This window comes from Dicentrarchus labrax, unplaced genomic scaffold (assembly GCF_905237075.1).
Source record: "Dicentrarchus labrax unplaced genomic scaffold, dlabrax2021, whole genome shotgun sequence".
Lineage (NCBI taxonomy): Eukaryota > Metazoa > Chordata > Actinopteri > Moronidae > Dicentrarchus > Dicentrarchus labrax.
The window spans coordinates 8,196,253-8,217,811 of NW_026136706.1; the positions used below are offsets into that span (position 1 = coordinate 8,196,253).

At 38.8% G+C, this 21,559-nt stretch overlaps 1 protein-coding gene across 1 annotated transcript in view; it reads left to right on the forward strand.

The window, feature by feature from the left end:
• Positions 1-21,559, forward strand: part of tmem163a (transmembrane protein 163a) — a 60,690-nt gene that overhangs the window by 33,821 nt on the left and 5,310 nt on the right. The window contains exons 3-6 of the mRNA XM_051404860.1: positions 9,851-9,894; positions 11,559-11,650; positions 14,176-14,272; positions 20,586-20,697. Of these exons, the coding sequence (XP_051260820.1) occupies positions 9,851-9,894; positions 11,559-11,650; positions 14,176-14,272; positions 20,586-20,697 (345 nt within the window). The remainder of the gene's footprint in view (positions 1-9,850; positions 9,895-11,558; positions 11,651-14,175; positions 14,273-20,585; positions 20,698-21,559) is intronic.

Sequence of the window (21,559 nt, forward strand, 5' to 3'; positions counted from 1 at the left end):
TTGTGCTCAGATGGGCGTTATGTGTGGTTTGTGATGGAGGGCAATATACTGTAGTTTGTGCTTTTTGCTCAGTGGTCTTATTTTTTAATGTGTACAGGCATCAGAGGGAGTGTATGGCCATTTAGAGCCGCTAATTAATGAGGAAGCAACGTCCTGAGGGCCTTTGTTTTAACTCCCTGCCCCAGTGGACAACAACCAGCAATTTGAGGCACACACATACAGAAGGACACACACACACACAGAAGAACACACACACATACATACACAAACACACACACACACACACACACACACACACACACAACACACACACTCACACACACACACACACACACACAGTCATGTTTCCATCACTTCAGAGGACCTTACATTGACTTACATTCATTCAACTTAACCTAACCATAAAACACTAATTGCCTTACCATAACCATTAGCCTTTAATTCTAGCACCTCTAAAGCCTGACAAGCACAATTGATTTTAAACTAAATTAAGAAATATCTTTTACATTTAGCTATTTTAAGAGGAGTTTGTAATATGTGTACCCTTGGGGTTTACACAACCTCCCTTTTACCTAACCTTAAACTACCCTTAAATTTAATGCTTTACGTTATGAGGACTCTTCAAAAGGACCGCTCTCCAATTTAAACTAGTAATACATTTCATTTTATTTTTTTTAAAAAAATTCCCTTTTACATTTTTCTCCTAAAACCCTAACATTTTGCCAACACAGTCACTGCTTGGATTATTTTCAGAAACAAAATAACTTTTTTTTATTGAGGTGCTATATTTATGATACGCACCAGAGTCACAAGGAGGTGGTCGGGGTGGATGCTAGTTGTACAAAGCAGGACAACGACAATAGAAACCATGGTTTTCCCTCCTGACTGTGGATAGGTTTAGACAACAAAAGCACTTTGGTAATAGTTGGGGAAATAAATGAATAGCTCATGTCTTGTGCTTCAAGAACTTTTTCTGTTTTAAACCACAATATTTTCATGACCTTAATCACAGTCCTTGTGTTGCCTAAACTTAATCATAAAAAAGTTAATGCTGTAGTCTCTGTGAGCAGATATTGTATGGCAAGAATGGATATGTTGGCAGAAAACTAATGAAATATGTTGATACTGAACATTTTACTGATATGTTCAGTATCTACATTTTTGCAACTTGCCAGATATATTAATTAACATTTCCTTATAATGTTGATAGAAAGTAGTGATGGGAATTAAATCTCTTAGTGAGCCCCAACTCACTAATAAAAACTGGCTCGTTTGGCTCCCAATCGTCTCTTTGTACCACTTGGATTTTATAATTCAGCCAGTTTAGCAATGTTTTGACCTATTTATTCAGTATACCTATACTATACCTTATAATTCCCATAATACCCTAAATTAAGGTTATGCTAGGTATAAATACCTTAAACGTTTTACTGATTGAACGTTGTTGCAAAATCTATGATTTTAACATGATTAAACATGATTTGACAGGATTGTGTTTTTCAAGCGGTTTATAAGGTAAACTTTCTTTAAATTTTGCCACATTGTGTGTCCACTGGCTAAATCAGGGAGGCAGTTGATTTCAGTTTAATAACTTCCATTATCACAGCGGATATACCCAGTAAGTGAGTATTTCCACAGAGTGCCAGTAGTTACACTTAGAAGTCATAAAGATTGTAAGTGTGACTTTAAAGGACGGATGCATTTACAGTCTTTGAACAATTGGCTATAGAATCAAACCACCTCCCAAGGTTCATCTTGAATGCCACTTGGAGAGATGCATGAAGTGTAAATGGGGTCATATGCTCATATATTGATGCATGCAAACACGGTGCATGTGTATTTGATTTGATGATTCCATTAATAGTTTTGCATTATTTTGCTTCCATACTCAAAAGTCCTTTGATTTCGTCTATCAAAACATTTTAATGCTGCACTAGGTCACCTTGCATATTTTCAGTCAACAATAGCAGAATAATGATTTAAATCAGGGTGGAATTGGGTTTTTACCGTGCACAGGATTTTCTACTTATAAAGTCTTGTAACCTACAGTGTCTTTGTGGCCATGGGATGTTCTTTTCCTTTGTAACCCCTCTGCACAATTTCAGCCCTGACAGTATTTGCATAAAAATCTTGTTTAGTCCACCTTTAATGATGCATAATTTCTCCCTACTGTCTGCTCGTGCCCCCTTCTCCACTCTCTGAACCTTCCCTCCCTCCCTCGCTCCTCTGTCTGGCTCTCTTACTTCTCTCTCAGGCCTTTTCCTTACCTGCCTCTGTTTACCGTCCCCTTCTCATCATTACCTTGTGCAAATAACAGATCTGCCATCACCACATAGTGCAGAAATATAATGAACTGCTTTTGAACCATACAACTATAGGCCTACTTCAAACACTTTGAATCCCTTCCCTCATCTTGGGACCGTTAAGTGGTTTTCCTCAACTTCATTAGACGTGTCTGTTGGGAGATTTTTTTTAAGAGCACTAACACAGATGAGTCACCTCGATTCGATTGGAGGCTCAGATTGAAGTCACTGATTGGCAGCGTGGCTCCTACAATCTCTCTCTCTTTCCGTCTTCTCTCACTTTATTAATCTCTTATACTGTCTGTTTCCCACCCACACTGCCTCCCTGTCTCGCTCTGTTCGTCTGTCCATCTGCTGCCGTCTGTCTCCTTCTTCACCTCTCTCCTCCTCATTCCCTGTCTCCCAGATTATTCCTTTGCTCCTTGTGATGTAATTGAATTTCACATCCCTGAATTGAGCTCTCGCCCTTGAGGAACAGAGAGGAGGATGTAATTACATTTCTGTTTGGCTGCAAATGATTCTACTAATTCGATATGGACTTTTTTTTTCATACAGCCGACAGCAGGGGTGGTTTTGATGGCCGATTGAGTGGAAAGCGGAGATTAAACACATTCATAGTTCCCGTTACATTGTAGTTACTTTAGCATTAGGCAGTTGTAGTCATTTATAACCACAGGAGAGTAGTGTTTTAGTTTAGTTGCAAATAGTTTCAGTTTCGCATCACATCATCCATCTCTTTCTCTATAATTAACAGAAGCAGTGCCGGAATTACCTTTCCCCATGCTATTATGTCCGTCTTGCCCTGTCAGTTGAAACCATATGTGATAACAGCAGTGGTAAAAGAAGTATCAAGATCTGTTACTCAACTAAAAGTAGTTCATACCAAACTGTGAAAAGACACTACATATATTTCAAACAGCTGTCCAATTCATCAATTTTTGACTTTCCTGTTCCATTCTTGTTGTATTTTTAGTCTGCTAGCTGTGGCTCTGATGTGATGTCACTCAGTCGGTCGACCACTTTAGTTCAGACTTAAATATTTGCATATATAACAACTGAAATTATGTGCAGCCATTCCTGTCTCCAAAAAGGATGGGTTGTACTGACTTTGGTGATTCCCCTTTAGTTTTTAGTGAACATGTCCTCCTAAGAATAAATTGTAAGATCTTTGGCGGTTCCATGACTTTTCATCTATCGCCATCATCAGGTGAAAGTTTTAATTTATCCAGTACGCTGATTTATGACCAGATACATATGGACTGAATATAATTCCATGAACCTCTTCTGTACTTTGTGTTCCCTGCTAATTTGGAAGTGTAAGCTTGCTAACATGCTACACTAAGATGATGAACCTGGTAAACATTATACTAAATATCAGTATGTTAGCCTTGTCAGCTGTGAGCACGGTAGCATGCTGACGTTAGCGTTTAGCTCAAAGCACAGCTGTTCCTGGGTAGGCCTTCAGCATGGCTGCAGCCTCGTAGTCCTATTCATCGTATTTTATGAATTTGAGCGTGCAGCCTTAGGGCAATTCACTCTATATATGTCTGTGCTTGAAAACCTTGACAGCCTGGTCAACCTCTTTGAAAAGAGGTTGGAAGCCTTTATAGGGCATTGGTGGAATTAACTCTTTAAAAACAGATTTCTTTATGTGTGTATTGAGTATGTGGAATGTGCTGTATGCCATTTATATGTGGTAAACACTATAATCTCATGTAGCCTATATTTTCACGTATGCTCGCCTCAACCAGAGGACAGAATAAAACAAGAATTATTTGTTCTTATATGAGTATTACAAATTATTTTATGTTGTCTCGCTCGCAGGTCCTCTACGCCCCCAACAGTTCAAAGTCTGGTCTGAAAGTAGGCCTAATGTCCGATCAGATGCTGCTTCGTCTATCTATCGCTTATAATCACTGCCAAGTGTGCACTGAGGAGAGAGAGGGAGGGAGAGAGAGAGAGAGTAGGGGTGTTAAGTGTTGGCACTGGCCCCGGTTCTTGCATAACTCACTGATAATTAGGGTTTTATTGCTGCCAATTCTTAACCATTGCTATGGCTGTGCAGGTGTTGGCAGGACATCTGAGTGGACTATGGGAAACAGAGAATAGAATACAATAGAGTAGAAATAGCCCAAAAAGTCTCATGTTCGACGACCATGAACTGGTATATAAGGGATAGGTTTTCTTATAATAAATGAAGCAACATAATAAAGGCAAAGAGCTGACAAACTTCCCATACAAAAGTTAATATTTGTACACAAACACAATATTTGGAGACACACGCACACAGCACACTATATTTGTGTTTCCCCCTCCTTTACATTTCTTACTCCTCCTCATCTTTTTATATTCCAGTTTCTCTCTATTTCTCAGCTTCATGTTTCCCCTCATCCTCCTCTTTCCTGCGCCTTTTTGAGTTCACTTCTTTTTGTAGTTCTTCCTCCATCTCTTTTGTCTGCTGCCCTCTTCTTTTTCCTCCCTCTACCACTTCATTTCCACCTCCTCCTCTCCGTTTTCCTCCTGTTTCCCAAGTCTTGTTAGCACTGGTCACACATGCTTGCCTCCCTGATTAACTAACAACCCAAAGGATGTTACACCGAATGGTGTCTGGTCTCCCTGAGAGAGGCATCGATTTGCTGGCAGGCGGTAACGACACAGACGGCTAGCACATTGAAATGAGCTTGAGAGCAGAAACTGGAAAAATTAATGACTGCCAAGAGAAGAAAACCCACTATTTTCAAATTAGTAGCTTAAATGGAATCAAGAGGGAAAGTCTGCGTATTTGGCCTGATGACGATAACAAATGTACTGTGCTTTTCTGCTTGTTAAAATTAGGGTAGACGTGAGATCTAAATGGAAGTAGAGATGAGTTTAAGTTGGTGATAAAGCTGAGGAGTCTTAAATTCTTCCCAAATGAGTTTCTAGATGAATGACACAGACACACAGAGAGGACATCTGTTCTTTCTGGAGCTGAATACATTTTAAACACTGACTAAAGACTGTGTGTGTGTGTGTGTGTGTGTGTGTGTGTGTGTGTGTGTGTGTGTCTGTTTGTGAATGTGTGCATGTGCACAAAGTGCTTCCTCAGTGAAAGTGTTGATTAACAATCCAGCTTACACTGCATTGCTTTGAGGGTCAGACAAACAATTTATTATACAAAGAGAAAAGAGTCAGACTCTTGTCATTGATTTTCCCCAGAGAAGCATTAAATATGTTTTTTTTATGAATTTCTTATTTTGTTCTATTTTCTTTGGCCAGTAAATCATTAGTCCTACATGCAGCTTAAATAGTTGTTGGCAATTTGAAACAGTGTATTACAAGATTTTATGTCCTTACTCTTTAAGTATGAGCTATTTCCAGCCTGAATCACCATATTTAATCGCTGCAGCTAATTTCCTAGTAATGTTGAGTTTGTGTGATAATATCAACCACTATACATTATCTGCAGTATTTGTGAGAAAATGTTGCACGTTGCCTTCAGGTTGGAAAAGGATGACTTGGTTTTCGATGATCACAGGCACGCTGTTTAGAATATATGTACATATAAACCCTGTCAAGAGATTTTCTCTGCAGAGGAAACAAACTAATATGTACCTATAATCAATCTGTTGTCTAAGCATAACTTGGAGTTGTATGTGTTCTTCAGATGTGCACGTTATACCGCTTGGAAACCACAAGACTATGTTAAACCCATGACAGTTTATGGGTCAGTGCTTCTCAGCCAGCAGGGTTCAGCTCTGAACTCTTATCAGAGGCTGTCTTGGAATGTAGACAGTCACACATAGAGGCTTTTAGATCCTCAACAGCCAATTATCATCAAGGCCACAACCCACCCCTGGATGTATACCCATTAATCTTTAATCACAGCAAAGAGCATATGCTCTAGGTTTAAAGAAAGAGAGAAAAATACCTTTTAGATTAGTTTCTATCACAAATCATGCCTTAGTTTTAAACAAAGTACCAGCTTGATGTCTCTAACAATTAACGGACAAAGGGGGGTGATTCAGTGTCCCTGAGCAAAGCACTGAGCATTACAACCAGGGTGGGATTATGGTTGTCCAGGGCAGATCTCTAGGGCAGGGGTGGCCGGCTAGTTAGACACTAAGAGAAAAAAAAAAAGTCCATACAGCTTTTGACTTTATCCACACACGAAACACACAACTGTTTGTGTGTGGTCTATCTGGTCTTCCTGAATGGGTCAATAGTATACATGACATCCAACCAGGGTGGGCCCTAATGCAGGCAAAGAGCCACTCTGTACTAAAATAGGCAATAATTAATTTAAAGTTGCAGTTTCCACTGTAGAGGATATACTAAGACACTACACTATATAGACACTACTTATGCCCCTATCAAATCAGTGACCTGTGTTCACTTTGTATTTCTCAAACCCTCATGGTATTCTGTCACTGGGCTTCCAGCATTATATGCACACAACAACAAGTCTGTTTCATGAGATGTGTCGTCCAGACAGGTCGCTCAAAATTAGATATATTATAAAAAGCCAGCAGATTAACTCAATTGTATTAGCTCTAAACAGAATAACAAAATCTTTCTTTTATGCTATTAGTTGGTGTACAAATAATATTGTTTCTTAATACTATTTTAATCTCCTTGCCATTGATTGTATTTGTTATTTTTATTATATTATTGTTGTTTTATTTGTAGTTTTTGTGTAGGTTTACCAGGATTGTTTTTTCTTGGTCAAAATTGATCTCCGTATGAATAAGGCATGGGTTTTGGAGCTTGTGATTGATAATTAGCTCATTTGTTACAATTACACAGCACTGCTATCTGCTGTAAGTTATCATTCTTCTTCAGGAAATTAACTCTTATGAGATTAATGTACAGTTATGGAGCAGGAATGCATCAGGAACCCAGACACCCATGTAAAAATAGAAACAAGTGCGGATTCTTTACAGTCTCACGGTGCATTCATGACACTGACCTATAAACATAATTAATATGATGTTTATTATCATATGATTTCAGCTCTCTGGCTCACTTTATTGATCAGCTTTCCTAATTTCTTCCACAAAGAACAAAACAATGTTCCACAACATTGCTTGCTATTAAATGTTGGCAAGTCTGACGAGCTAACAAGCAGCTTATAGCTTAAGTTGTCACTGCACAAACTGACACAGGGGATTATGTTCAAGCATCGTGACAAAGGTAGAGTAAAGTTAGAGGTTTTCAATTGTTTCCCCTGTATTTTGGCCTTAAATTCATGGTAAAAAAAAAAAAAAAAAAGCATGCACACTCATGTTTGGCTCAGCTTCTGGACTCTCCAGATGGACTGAAGGCCTGGTGGAGCTCCAGAGATTCTGCTCACCCTCTGTATGTGAGTGTGTTTGTTTGTGAGAGAAGACAATCAAGAAAGAGGACGTGTTAGTAAGAAAGAGAGGGAGACTGTGTCCGAGACAGAGCGAGACACAGGGACAGCATATGTGTGTGTGAGTGTGTGTGGGCAGTCATGTGTTACACACCCAGCCTGACTAGTACCATCTGCCTTATATCAGGTCTGTCTGGGACTGCCCTCTCCTTTCCTCTCTCTTTATTCCCTCTTTTCACCTTCTATCCATCATTTCCCCCCCCCTACTGTTCATTTTCCCTTTCGTCTCTCTATTGCGCTTCTCTTTTCATGTAACTGTAGTTCAGGCTGAATCTGGATCGGCTGAAGCTAGTTCTAACTTTAAATATTTGTTAGCGCCTGGCGAAATGCAACGTCACTGCCACCACGTCTGCCACTGTGGAGCAGTGAGCTCTGAGATGAGATGAGACAAGAGATCTTGGGATATGAAGGAAGGGGAAGAAAGGATGAAAGTGTCAAAGGAAATCAGAATCTGAAAGTCTGAGAGAAAAGAGGGGCCGGGAGAATGAGGAGGGGAGAAATACAGGAAGAAGATGAAAGCTCTGCAGTTCAAACCAACTCCCAGCTTGGCCTCAAATCTCCTGTTACCATGGTGATTTAACTGCCGATATGCTGTCCCCTGAGACTCTGTCCTGAAAACACAAGGGGAGAGAGAGAAAGAGAGAGAGTAGCATAAGGACAGGCAGAAGGGCAAAATAGCACAGGTGTGTTAAACAAGGACTGCACTGCATAGAATACACAATGCCCTCCATCCCATTCAGGAAACCTTTGTGCATCTAGCCAGGCTCAAGGGAGACTTCAAAAGGTTGTTAGGCTATTAAATATCTTTGTTGCAGAACAACATTTAATTGTTTTTTGTAATTTGATTATTACCCAACCCTGCATTTCCCCTCAGCTTTATCTCTTATAAATACCTGAGTGTACATATTGACTTTAATCTGTCTTAGCATGTCATGTGAATTCTGTATACAGAAGGATCCAACAGCGACTCTTTTTCTTGCGCAGACTCAGTGTGTTTGGGGGTGGACAGAGGATAATTATGTCAATGCCAATTTCAGCTTGGGCAATGAAAGTGTTGGAGATGATGAGGTAGAGTCCCTCTAGAGGACTGCATTGGGATCGGGGACCCTTCAAATGCTCTTTGAGAAGACAATAGTCAAAGAAGCAAGGACAATTATTGCTCCAATTAAAGGTCCATTGTGTTACATTTAGGTTGGCAGAAATTAAATGTAATAGTTATATGTTACCTATAAGTAAGAATTGTTGTGTTTTTGTTACCTTAGAATGAGACATTTTTATCTACAGAGGCAGTCTTGAACCACCATGTTTCTACAGTAGAACCTTTCATGTTTTTTGTTTGTTTTGTGGCCCACTCCTTCGTGCTTGGAAGGAGAGGGTGAGGTGAGGGAGCAATCTGTAACTACACCACTGGAGGCCACTAAATCCTACACATTGATCCTTTAAATACAGGAAAAGTAATGAATATGAATATGAATATGTATTAAAAAATCTCAAATCCCATTGCTCTATAAGTAAAGGGTGTGAAATGTGGGGCTATGTTGCGTGGATTTGAATGCACTTTTGTCTGCACTTGTATGTTACTGCACCAATTGTAGCTATGTATTTTTTATGTGGCAGCCTTTATATCTTGAATCTTGAATCTTGAATCTATGGAGTGATCTTGTGTCTTTCAGCTAATTTGGGGGGTTTCTGGCCCACAACTTTACTGTTTCAGCTCACCACTGTCAGCAACCTGTTTACAGGCACAACAGGCTCATGTTTTTTAAAAAAAAGATAGAGATTTTCATTTGTGTATGAATTCTACATTGTAGTTGTGTCTATCAGAGTTGTACTTTCTGTACTCATTTCTGTAAATTGTGTTTCATCTCGTAATTTATTTTGCATCATTAAGTTGTGTTTTTCTGCGCACAAGATGAATCATCTTAATTATACATGATGCATTCTATGTGCAGATAAACATATGAATGTGCATCATTAATGCAACTGGAAAGATTAATATTGTATCTTATCTCCAGCCAGCAAATTATGAAAGTCACTAATGTCACATTAACTATACGATAAAACTGACTACTCAAATAAAAACTAATCAATCAGTACTGACTGCTCTCTCTCTCTCTCTCTCTCTCTCTCTCTCTCTCTCTCTCTCTCTCCACAGCTGTATCATTCATGAGACACAGTGCGTCAGCCTTTGGATTTGCCGTAAGTTCCACCTCCTTTCTTCCCATTTGCATTGATCAATTAGTCATAACCTTGGTCTCTGTGATTTATTAATGACTCCTGTTACCAACGTGTTATTGGTCCCTTTGTCTCCAAGGTAACAGGGCAGAGAGGAGAGACAGGGCATGGAGCTCGGGTTGAATGTCAAAATGCTTTTTCTGTTGGCTAAACATAACTGATGGCTTTCATCAAAATAAAGCTTCTTGGTATTACTTATTATTTAGAGGAAATGATTGAGAGCGTAATTAGTTTAAAAAATGAGACTTAATAAAATTGAAGTCAAAATTAAATCATTCATACCCTAGGCCAGTGAGGAAAAGTGTGATTAGCATAATGTGATTAAAATATTCTAAACCATAATCTGCAGTGCTAGCTATCTCTTTATTAAAGATTGGGTTTTAATTAGCAAGTGCTGGGCTTCCTATGACAGTTTTAATAAAGTGGCAAGAAGACAATAAGTTGTTATAACTCAACGCGAAAGGGTTAGATCACAGCCACTGATCGTTGGTAGCTTTAGCTGCTATCATGTTGAAAGTTGACATTTTTCTTTGAGCTTTTGCAGGTACATTTTGTGACTTGAAAATTAAATGATAATGATTGTATCATATTTTATGATACAGCTTCAGGGGATATCAGACTTTCTTTCATCTTCTTTGAGAAACAAAGACAGCACAAAGTCATGTTGATAATAATGTATATCACCTTGATTCCCCTGTGGGAATAAAACATTAATAGTCATTATGTGTTTCACACCAGAGAAAGCACTAATGGGATTTACTAATTAGACTGAATAAGAGCCCATAAGATGAAGTGCCTCATTATTCTATTTTGTTCAAGTAAACATAAATTAATAAATGCAATTTTTAAGTTACATAATATATATTTTTTGCAGCTTTGTAAGAAGTACCTACTGTAATAACTTAGCAAACACACAACTCAATACAAAACCTTCCCCCCTGTCTCTCTCTGCTACCTCCTGTAACTCCACTAAGCCCCTCCCACCAAACCCACAAGTTTGAAACCTACGAAACTTCACGCATTGTAGGGCTCACTCTCCACGACTTGTCACGTCTCAAGGGCCCCGGGACGGAGTGTCCCAGCTGTGACACCATCTTACAGCAGGATGAGAGTATGGTCCAGACTTTATGAGTGCACTGACCTCTAATAACACAGAAAAGGAAATTGGACATGGTCAGCTTTGTGGCAGAGAAAGTCACATGGCTAGTACGCACACAGTAGCACTCGTCGATTAAAGCGCCATCGCACATATTCCATACCAAACACTGTTATAGGTAAAGGAGGATTTTAAATTGAATCAGGATTTTTCCTTTCCACTTTATCCAGTGCTGGCACAACACTAAAACTAAGTGTGGAGGGGTGTGTATCTGCAGCCAACAGGAGCGCCCTCTCTCTGAAATTACCTGTGATTGGCCAAAATCTCCCACCACAGGCTAAATGTTCTAAAGCCTGAAAACGCAGCCAAGAGAAGCTGCAGAAGTCTAGTTTTCTCTCAGACCATCTAAATAACAATATGCTGTAAGGTTATCATGGAATATTTGCAAATTGATGCACAAAAAAAAATGCTTATCCCAGCTTTAATTCCCTTTCCTATATTCCTTTGTTGCTCATTTATGTTTCTGCTGTAGTTTGATGCCACGCTGGACGTCCTGTCATCAGTCATTGTTCTGTGGCGCTACAGCAATGCAGCAGCTGTACACTCTGCACACAGAGAGTATATGTGAGTACCAAACAACATGCTGAGTTTAATTTATGCTTGATTAACAATGAATCTTTGTGGTTTGATGCAATTTGGGTTACTCTTCTCCACCTGCATCATAGTGAGAGTTTCTGTATTCTCTGTAATTCTCATATGCTATTAAAGGTTTCATCTCTATACAATTCTGTCATGTTCATGCATGTGTCTTGATGTTTTCCTGAAAAATAAACCACTTAGCTGGTGGAAAAAAATGGGGGAAAAGTGTTTTGCAAGGTCTAAGCGTTGAATTGCTATATCTGCTTGCCAACACTCCAAGTCCTTTTAGTTTCCCAGTGAAAGAACATTTCAATAACATGTTGGATGGATGAATAACAGGGGTTTTAAGAATGTGAAGCCCCATCTTGTTAGGCTTTCAAACGTTCATACCCAACTGGACAGACTAAATCATTTTAGAGACTCTACTTCTTCATTTGAGGGTGTACGGGAGCAATATATTCATAACTGAACAAAGTCTCTTACTGTATTTCACCGTACATCACTGCTAAACACAAGGCTGTTAATCCATCAGTTTTAAGACCTGCTGCAGCTCAAGTGGCTGTCGGGTTACACAGAGCCTTGTTCGTCTTACAACAGCACCTCTGCTTAGCTCAGAGGTGTCACAGATGATGACAGACGTAGCTGCCACTCTACCCTCCATTAACACACACACACCTCAGTCTACAAAATCATTACCACACACAAAAGATTTTTCTACTCCTCTTACATACGTAATTTGTAGTCAAACACATACAAAACCATGTAACACACAGTGTTAGAGGAAGTGCAAAGATCCTTTACTTAAAGCCCCTACAAGGAGTCCCTTTTGTGTTGATTCTGACATCCCCAGTGGACAAAAGAGTAGGAGTAGAGTAATAGTGTTTCTGCTGCTTTTTTCATTGATTTAAATAGGAATCCAGGTGGCAGGCTTTAAGAGTAATATAGAAATAGCCAATCTTCCTGTTTACAGTCTTGTTTTGTTTAGGTAGGTCAGCATCAGTAATTTTTTTCTTAATTGGTAAAGATACTAGTAATGATATTTGTCAAATAACTGTACACACACATACACACCATAAGGGAGACCATACATTTCAATGTCCAATTTGTTGTAAAAAGAAGTAATCTGGGCTATTAAATCCTGAGCCATCCATATGTGCTATTGCTTAGACCTGTAGGTTTTTATATGTAAGTTGGTTTGTTTGATCTTATTTCTGTGTCATGCCAAACATCTGGCCCTCCCACATGGGATTACAAGACACTACTATTTTGCAGGACATCCATCTTCCTGTAAAATGTACAAAAACAAAATGTTTTAATGAGACAGAATGAGACTTTCGGGTTACACCTGTAACTGAGAGAATACAAACGGTGGCAAAAGAGACACAGAAATAGGGAAGTATTAATATCTGTTTTGAACAAATAGACTGTCTTGGATGAGAGTGAAGGAGACTTATATATTTATACATGTATAGGCTGCATGCCATCTTTTCCCCAATATATTTTTAGCTGTGGGATTTGAAGAGAATTCAGTGTTTAGTTAGTTTGTTAATGTATCAGTTTCTTGGTAATGTATGCATGTTTTAGCAGTTAGAATCGCAGTGATTGTGAAAGCTGAATAAAGAGAAAGAAGCATTTCTCAAAAATGTGCAGATTTTAAAAGTTGCCTTTTTCCTAAGTAAAATGTGACAGTTTTATTGTGACCAACCACCATCCAAATCTGCAAAGGATAAACACCACTTCACTGCACCTGTCAGATACTGTGTCTGTGTCCTGTAGTGAGATAGATGGGACACAGACATTGTAATTCAGGCCCAGCAGATGTGTCAGAGGAAGTGAGACAGTAAATCAAGCAACGGAGAGGTATTGAGTTACCACATCTTGTTCCACTGCTGCCAGAGCGAGGGAGTGTGTATATGCAAGCATAATGTATCGCAAACCACCCCACCCCCCATAATGTATCGCAACTTTCACCTCATTATGCCTGATAATCTTTAATAAACTAAACTGACATCACAAAGTGCCACCCCCGAGCGCTCTGACAGAAGTCGGGAAATTGTTTATTCTGAGCTGCAAATAGACTGCAAATAGGTGTTGTTTGAAAAATTTGGTTTTGAGATTATTTGTATGTATTATTGCTCAAATCAGGCTGCTGTTACTTCATGAACTGTGCCTTACCATGACATTATCTATTTTGTGTAATAGGAGGGAATTGATGCATCATATCACTGATAATGTTATTACTGACATGTGTCATGTTGATGAACTGCTTGTTATTCAAAGCAGTGGGCAGGAGTTGTTGTTTTTGAGTTCTTTTAATATTACCAGACTGCCAAAGGCCACTGCCAGTATCATTTATTACTGTTTATGTGAGGGTACTTTGAATTTTCTTTTTTTTTTTTTTCGGTCCTCACTGCAGCAAGAATATTATAAATTAACCAGATTAATATGAGAAACAAAACAGATCAGAGTCACTGAAGCTAACACTTTGCACTCTGTATGTCTTTCTGCAGAGCATGTGTAGTCCTTGGGATTGTGTTCGTTCTCTCCTCCTTGTGCATCCTTGGAAAGGCCATCCATGATCTGGCTACCAGGGTTCCTCCAGAAGTGGTAAGACCACGCGCACACACCAGCCTACTCTTAGTAGGAATTTTGATTTTATTAATAGTATAATAATTTGGGTCTTTTCCTAACCATAACCAAGTGTTTTTTATTGTCCTTAACCATACTTGATACCAATTGTGCCCATTATGGGTATTAAGATTAGAGGAATAAATAAATTAATAGAGATTAAGGATACTTAGAAATCATTTTGTATCCTCACTGACAGTTAAAATTTCAATAAAAAAAGACACAATGCATTGTGGGATTGTCCGCAGAGGTGGGAAGTCCAGTGTGTAAGATTTAGGAGGATCTACTGGCAGAAATGGGATGTAATATTCATAGGTATGTTTTCATTCATTTGAATTAGGAATTTAAACTAAGCCACGGCAGAAATTTCATTTTGAATGTAATATTGGGATTCACAAGACACAGATTTAAAAAAGAAAACATCTGTCCAGTATGGATCAAGGTTCAAGCAGACTGGATCTTACACTTCCCATAATTTCATTTGATACATTCCACACCTGACATTTCTAACACTTTTTTGCCAAACACAAGGCTTTTTTTTTCACAGGTTTGTGAAATTTTAAGTGTCAAAAAAACATCAGGGGGTTTTTTTTAGGAAAAGACAGAAAGAAAGAAAAGCTCTTCCAACGCCAGAGTAAACCTCATACAGCTGTTTTCACAGGCTGTATGATATTTCTTGTGACAAGTAAACTGAATTTTATATGTAACATCTGTAGATCACCCATATAAACTTGAAATTATTATCAGACTGTAAATCATGTGTGATAAAAAAGGGAATCCTCTGATTTGTGTTTATAATATTTATCCTTTTTTGAGTCTGGAGTCTGAATCAATACACACATGCAGTCCATGTACACTCAGCAACACAAACGGTACATTGTTGTGAGCGAGGTATCTTTTTATAGCCCTCCACTGTGGTTCTTCTGACGTCAGAGTTTTTGTCTCCCTCCACCTGACTTTTGTTCCCTTTTTCTCTTCAACACAGACATGCACACACACTTTCTTTTTAATGTCAACATCACTTACCCCCCTCCACCACCACCTCTCTCTGGAGGTGTAAGACTATGAATAAGGTCCCAAAATATCCTTGTCTTTCTGTTGCTGGGGCACGGTCCGACTCTTCCATCATCACACTGTTTGGGGAGTGCCCATTGCATCCTTTCCAGTTCTGAACCCTCTTATTTGGTTTGTAAATGATGTAACCTTCACCATCTGCCCATTTCACTAACCAGAAAAGAGGAGAGCCAGAGTTTTACACTCCATTTTTGGATTGTTCCTCCGTGAGTTTAATGTTATGTAGTTTCAAAGGTTTAAGATGCACTTTGTTATAGAGCCCAGCAATGCTCCTAATTCCTAAAATATCTTCACATTTCTCTATTGATATTTTTGAACTGAACACAGTTCACACTTGAGTCTTAAAACAGCACTGAGCTGAGAGAACATTTGACACTTGAAGGTTTTGGAGGTACTATATTGACAAAATCAGGGAGTGTATCCTACTGAACTTTTCTTCTAAATAAACAGAAGTGTGTCTATATAAAAAAGTGTCTATATATCTGAGGCCTAACAAATGTGCTGAATGCATTTCCTTACTAGTAATAAATTAATGTTTACATCAGCTTTTATTTCCTTGTGTTGTAAAAATTATGTCAAGAATGTAAAATGTGTGCTAGAATTTGTGCTGTGCATCCATGGGTGCATGAGATATAAACAAAAAGCATACCCACTTTGCTCTATACTGCCACTAGGCCAGAACTACACAGGGTACTTTTGAAAATGAAGAAAGCTTTTTTTATGGTTTATTGTAATGTTTATATTCTTTCTTGCATCTTTATGCTTCAATATAATGTATCTGTATTTCATGACTGGTTTTGTTGTAAAATATCCACAGAAAGTATTTTTAGTTATTTACACAGAAAGTTAAGCTATTTTCTGCCTTGGGTTATTTGCACAAATTTGACCGCTAATGCAGTCTGTGTTTAACCAATGTTCCACCTGCATGCTAGCAATGGATGCACTGACCACTGAATGCCTCTCTCTCCTTTTTCATGTTGTCTTTGTGCATTTATGAACAAGGGAATAACATTAGTTTTGAAAGTTGTCCCTAGTGGATGTTACGCCAAAGTTTATGAAGCTGTTGCATAAAGCTCCGGGATAGCTGTGAATTTTTTAATTACGCATATTGCCAATGTGTGGACTGTGTATACGTTAGCTATATGTTTGACCATTGTGTGTATATTTAATCCAGAGAAATGTGAATTTATAGTCTTAGTTAGCGTCACCCCAGGTAAATGACCCTCTATTTGTGCCCATCTGTGACTTTATATGCAGTCGTGTAAAATTCACCTTGCGTTGAGTCTTGGACTCACCTCGATTTATGTCTCCTAAAGCTTTGTTACTATACAGTGAATTAACTGAACATTAAAAGCCAGGTAGCAACAGAGCAATTGTTTATAAAACTCACACACATAAAGCAAAAGAATAACTGCTGTTTCAAAAGAGTGAGAAACAACATATTAAGAGTAGAGGGGAAAAGACAGGAAAACAGTGCTGGCATTCATGTTGAAATGATGTGATTTAAAGGATAAATATGCCAAGTTTTGGTCTTGTCTTATCTGTACTAGACAAACCAAGTGTGTGTCTTCTTGATTATTTTTAAGTGCTTGTTTGATGGTGTACAAATTGAGTCACTGAAGCCCCTTTGACCACAAATCAAAATAGATAAAGCCAAGAGACTGAAGCCAGTAGAGAAGCAGGTTAAGGGCAGCAGCTAGTCTGCAGGCTGTGTTTGATGCTCCAGTGCCATTATGTTAATAGAAACTGTGGGTGTTAGGTCTCAGAGGAGCTTCCTGACACCAGCAAGAGCCTATTACCACTGTCTTTCTCTTTGACATTCTCTCTTTTCTTCACCATCTCTCTCTCTTCTTTCTACCTTCCATCTGGGATTCTAAGCACCCTGTCTTATCATTTTTATTTTTAAATTAAATGGACGTTTTGCCCATGTTAACGTATATCTTTGGCGCCTAATCAGTGGTGTGAAAGAACAAGACAACTACAGATTCTGTCCAGGCCTGTGGTGGGTTATTCTTGGCATGTAAGCTACATCTAATTGATTATCAGTTTGTTTAAGAGTGATCTCAGCCATCTGGCTCTTTCCTTTTATGCATAATACTTTCACTGGCTATAGGCTTTGCTGGATTTGTAGATGCAGGAGTTTATAGGACAGGTTCATCTTATTCCGTCTCATTTATCAAGCATCTCTCTACCTTCTTCCCTCACTACCTCATTCATTATCTTTTGCCGGTCTCTCTCTGTCCCTATCTTCCATATCCCATCTCTTTCATTGTTTCTCTCGCCCCTCTTTCATCATTATACCCAGTCTCTTTCTCAAACCTATCCCTGCCAGCTCACCTAGTCTGTCTCCCTTCATTACCATGTCTGCTTTATTGTTTTCAGACTCTTATTTTTGTCATTCATTGCTTCTCTTCCTCTGTATCCACCTTTGGGCTTTTTGGTGCAAAAACAGGCTTGTTCACTGAATTCTTCATCAAACAGCAGTCAGAGGTGATTCATAGTACCAGCAGTGATCTGTTTATGTGCTGTGTTTGTATGTGTCTGCAGGACTGTGCTCGCCACTGAAAGATATATAGATTAAAATGTCAAGTTTTAGAGGGAAATTAGAATATGCATGTTAAGTATATTGATCATCAACTGTACTTAATTCTCTGGTTTCTTCTTCTGAGAGATTGTCCTTTACAGTCAGAGGATAGCAGCAGCACTACAGCGTGAATACTGTAAAATGTTGCTACCTTGAAGTATCGGGCTGTAAAATCACATCGCGTGGACAAAGGGTGAAAGAAATCAGGAATCCTGATTCGTATCACGTCCTGGGTTGCTGGTCTCATGGCAGGCTGTCTGTGTCTAGTGCCTGATTAAACACAGAGAGCTGAGATCGTCTCTCCCTGACTCCTCTGGGCTGGATGGAGAGAGGGTAACACACACTGATCCAACAAATACATACATAAAGTACATGCATGGGGTAAAAAGGGTGTAAGGAATTAACAAGCTATAGCTGACCAGCTATCGAGAGCTTAAACTGCAATGCACTACGTAATGCCTTCAAAATTTCCCACAATGGAATGCAAAAAAGTATCATCCATAGCATGTTCTGTCCATTAGCAATCCTACAATGCAATGTGTCATTTACTATGAGAATGTTAAGATTTTGCAACCTGTCAGTAATGACGCAAAATGATGATGATTGTGCCTGACATCTGAATTTGCTGCCACAACCCACAAATATCTATTATATATGCACAAAGTACTAATAATATTAATGATGGCTATTAATAAGTATCCTAGTAAGCCTGCACACTGTGACAGCTCGAACCCCAGGACCTGTGATTTTCCTCCTGAGACATGGCAAAAGAAAAAGGCCTATTCCACTCTTAAAGACTCACTGCACCCACACTCCCCCATTAGCTCAGGTTTAACTTGATTGGATTTATCCAGAAAAAACTCACCAAAACTTAAGAATGATATGAATAACAATAATAAGGTTTAACTTCCCATGCCCACTCGGTCCTTATTAAGAGTCTAATCAGACAAATTAAGTGAAAACACCTGTGCAGGTGGACCATGAGTGCGTAGTGCCTTCAATAAATACATACTATGTTTAGTAATTCATGTCTACATCTTCAGTATTTAGTCCCACAGATGGCATCAATGTGACTGAAATTAGTACTTTTTGCAATAGAGGACACTGAAATAGGAGTTCAGATAAGTCATATCAAGACTAATCCCACAGCAGCACAAAAATGTGTGGTAGTACAGTTTTGGTAGTACAGTTCTGGTGTGTGTCCGAGATGTAATGTAAATTTGTGTTTTGTGTTAATGTAAATTCAGTAGACATTTAGTCAAACTTGTGAGAGTGCTGACTACTCCATAAAACAGGAGAGACAACAATACCCCAGTGGCCCTTCAACTCACTGCAGCGTGTAGGATTTAGTGGCATTTAGCGGTGTAGTTGCAGATTGCAACACCCTCGCTTCACCACCTATGCATATTATATTCCATTTCTGCCAATATAGTCATCTAAATGTTACACACTGGATCTTTACGAAAACACACAGAAACAGTCAAAAAGAAAATATCTTTTGACGAGGCTGGGTTGTTGTCCCACCAAAACAGACTTAAATTGTAACTAATTTTCTAACGGATAGACGACTTCAGTAACTTCATGACTCTCAACAGCAAAAACAGAAGTTTCCCAGCCATGTTCATTGCTTTTTAGTGTCACCTGGAAACACTGTCTGTTGTCGTCTGTGCTACTTGCGGCGTTTCTGTATTGGATTGTTGATGCATTCCTTCTGAATGCTGTGCATGTGCTGTCAGATTGGGCAAGATGTTTTCTTAATTTGTTTGTATTTCGTCTATTTGCACGTTTTAGTTGCAAAGCTCTCAGGGCCACCGTACATTAGACCTTTTTGATAAGTCACAGGAAAAGCACAATTGTAAAATAAAGATTAATGATGGCTGAATTCCATTTAGCTGCATTAGTTTTTTGGTCCAGGTATTGTGCATGCTGACTCACAGTCACTGTCACTGTTTCATGACTTCCTTTACACTTGAAAAGAATGAAGCCTTTGTTAATGTATCTAGTAACACATGAGGTTTTTCTTCTATGATTCAGTCAAATTATCTGCTGTGAAAAAGACCTATTGTGTGGCTACAGGCCCACACCAACCACAACGGCTATACACTGGTTTATGTTATAAATAGCCCTCATCAAAAGCTTATTGAAGAAACATAAAGTCTGGAAAAAACAGTAGAGTTGGATTTTTGTCATGTATGTCTCTTATTGTCCCAGTTTCTCCCCCCTTCCATTTCTCTCATCCTTGTCTCTGTCTCTCCCCCCCTGTTGGGCCAATTAAATCTGATAGAGAGACACTCTGGGGTCAAGTGTTGGTTTTTGCTGAGTCTGTTTGAGACTTAAGTTGAAAACACCAGACCCTCACATCACTTTGAGGCGTCATCTGTGTATGACCTTGGCTTGATGCACCAAGTCAGGCCTGTACATGTATTATTAATGCTTGAGCTGACGAAAGCCTTGTGGGTCGTTCTGTCTGACTGATAATGCTGGCGCTTTTAGTGTCTGCTTTGCAGACGCTGTGTGTAGCTTTCTCTCGGCTTTATCTTTATATTTTCCTCTTTTTATGTCATCCAACACACATGGTTTACCTGGTATACAAATAATCTGCTCCTCTATCTTCTTTTCCTTATCTTTCTTTAGGATGACTTCCTCTTCAGTGTGTCTATAGTGAGCGGGCTCACATGTGCTCTTCTGGCTGTGGCCAAGTTCATGTTGGGAAGAGTGCTGACTAGCCGGGCACTTATCACTGACGGTAGGGTAAACACACACACACACACACACACACACACACACACAAACACACACACACACACACACACACACACACACACACACACACACACACACACACACACACACACACACATACACATAGTTAAATATGAATAAATGAATAGCAAAGCAATCTAAGAGGTCTTTACAAAGCAGGAAATAGTATTCGGCTTTAAGTACAGAGGAATCAACAAGGAAAATGATCTTGTTTTCCGTAACTCATTAGCGATTTCTTTAGCCTTTCACTGTTGGTAATTTTTGTTTGTGTCTCTCTCCTGCTAATGACAAGCAGCTCAATCAGAGCAGTTACAGAACTGACTGACTTTCTGATTAATTATGGCCTTAAAACATGTTTTTTTTCATGCACTGAAGAGCAGGAGTTTGAGAGTTGTTGAATGACACTCTTGGTAAATTGGGGGAAAAAACAGTTTAAACCATGTGTATTTAATCACATTATAATACATTGACATAAGTTATTACAATTCAAATTAAGATGTTTAGATCAAACACTTACCTCTGAAAGTGTATGCAGTTGCTATACTTAAAATATATCATAGTAATGTTGAAACAGAGGTAGTAAGGCCCTTATCTGGAGTAAAAGTTGCAATACAGTATGTTGATTAAATTATAGGTATATTATTATACATATTATACAATTATTTTTGGATTATTACTGCTGCATTTACTTGTCAGATGCATTTCAGTGTTTTAGCCGGTCCAGAGGGAGCTACTTTTACTATTTTATATGCTGTTGGGTAGTTTAATTTACTCTAGGTACAATACATCATATTTTATATGCTCATTATAGGCCTCCAAAGTCTTAATCTGCAAAGTAACTAGAA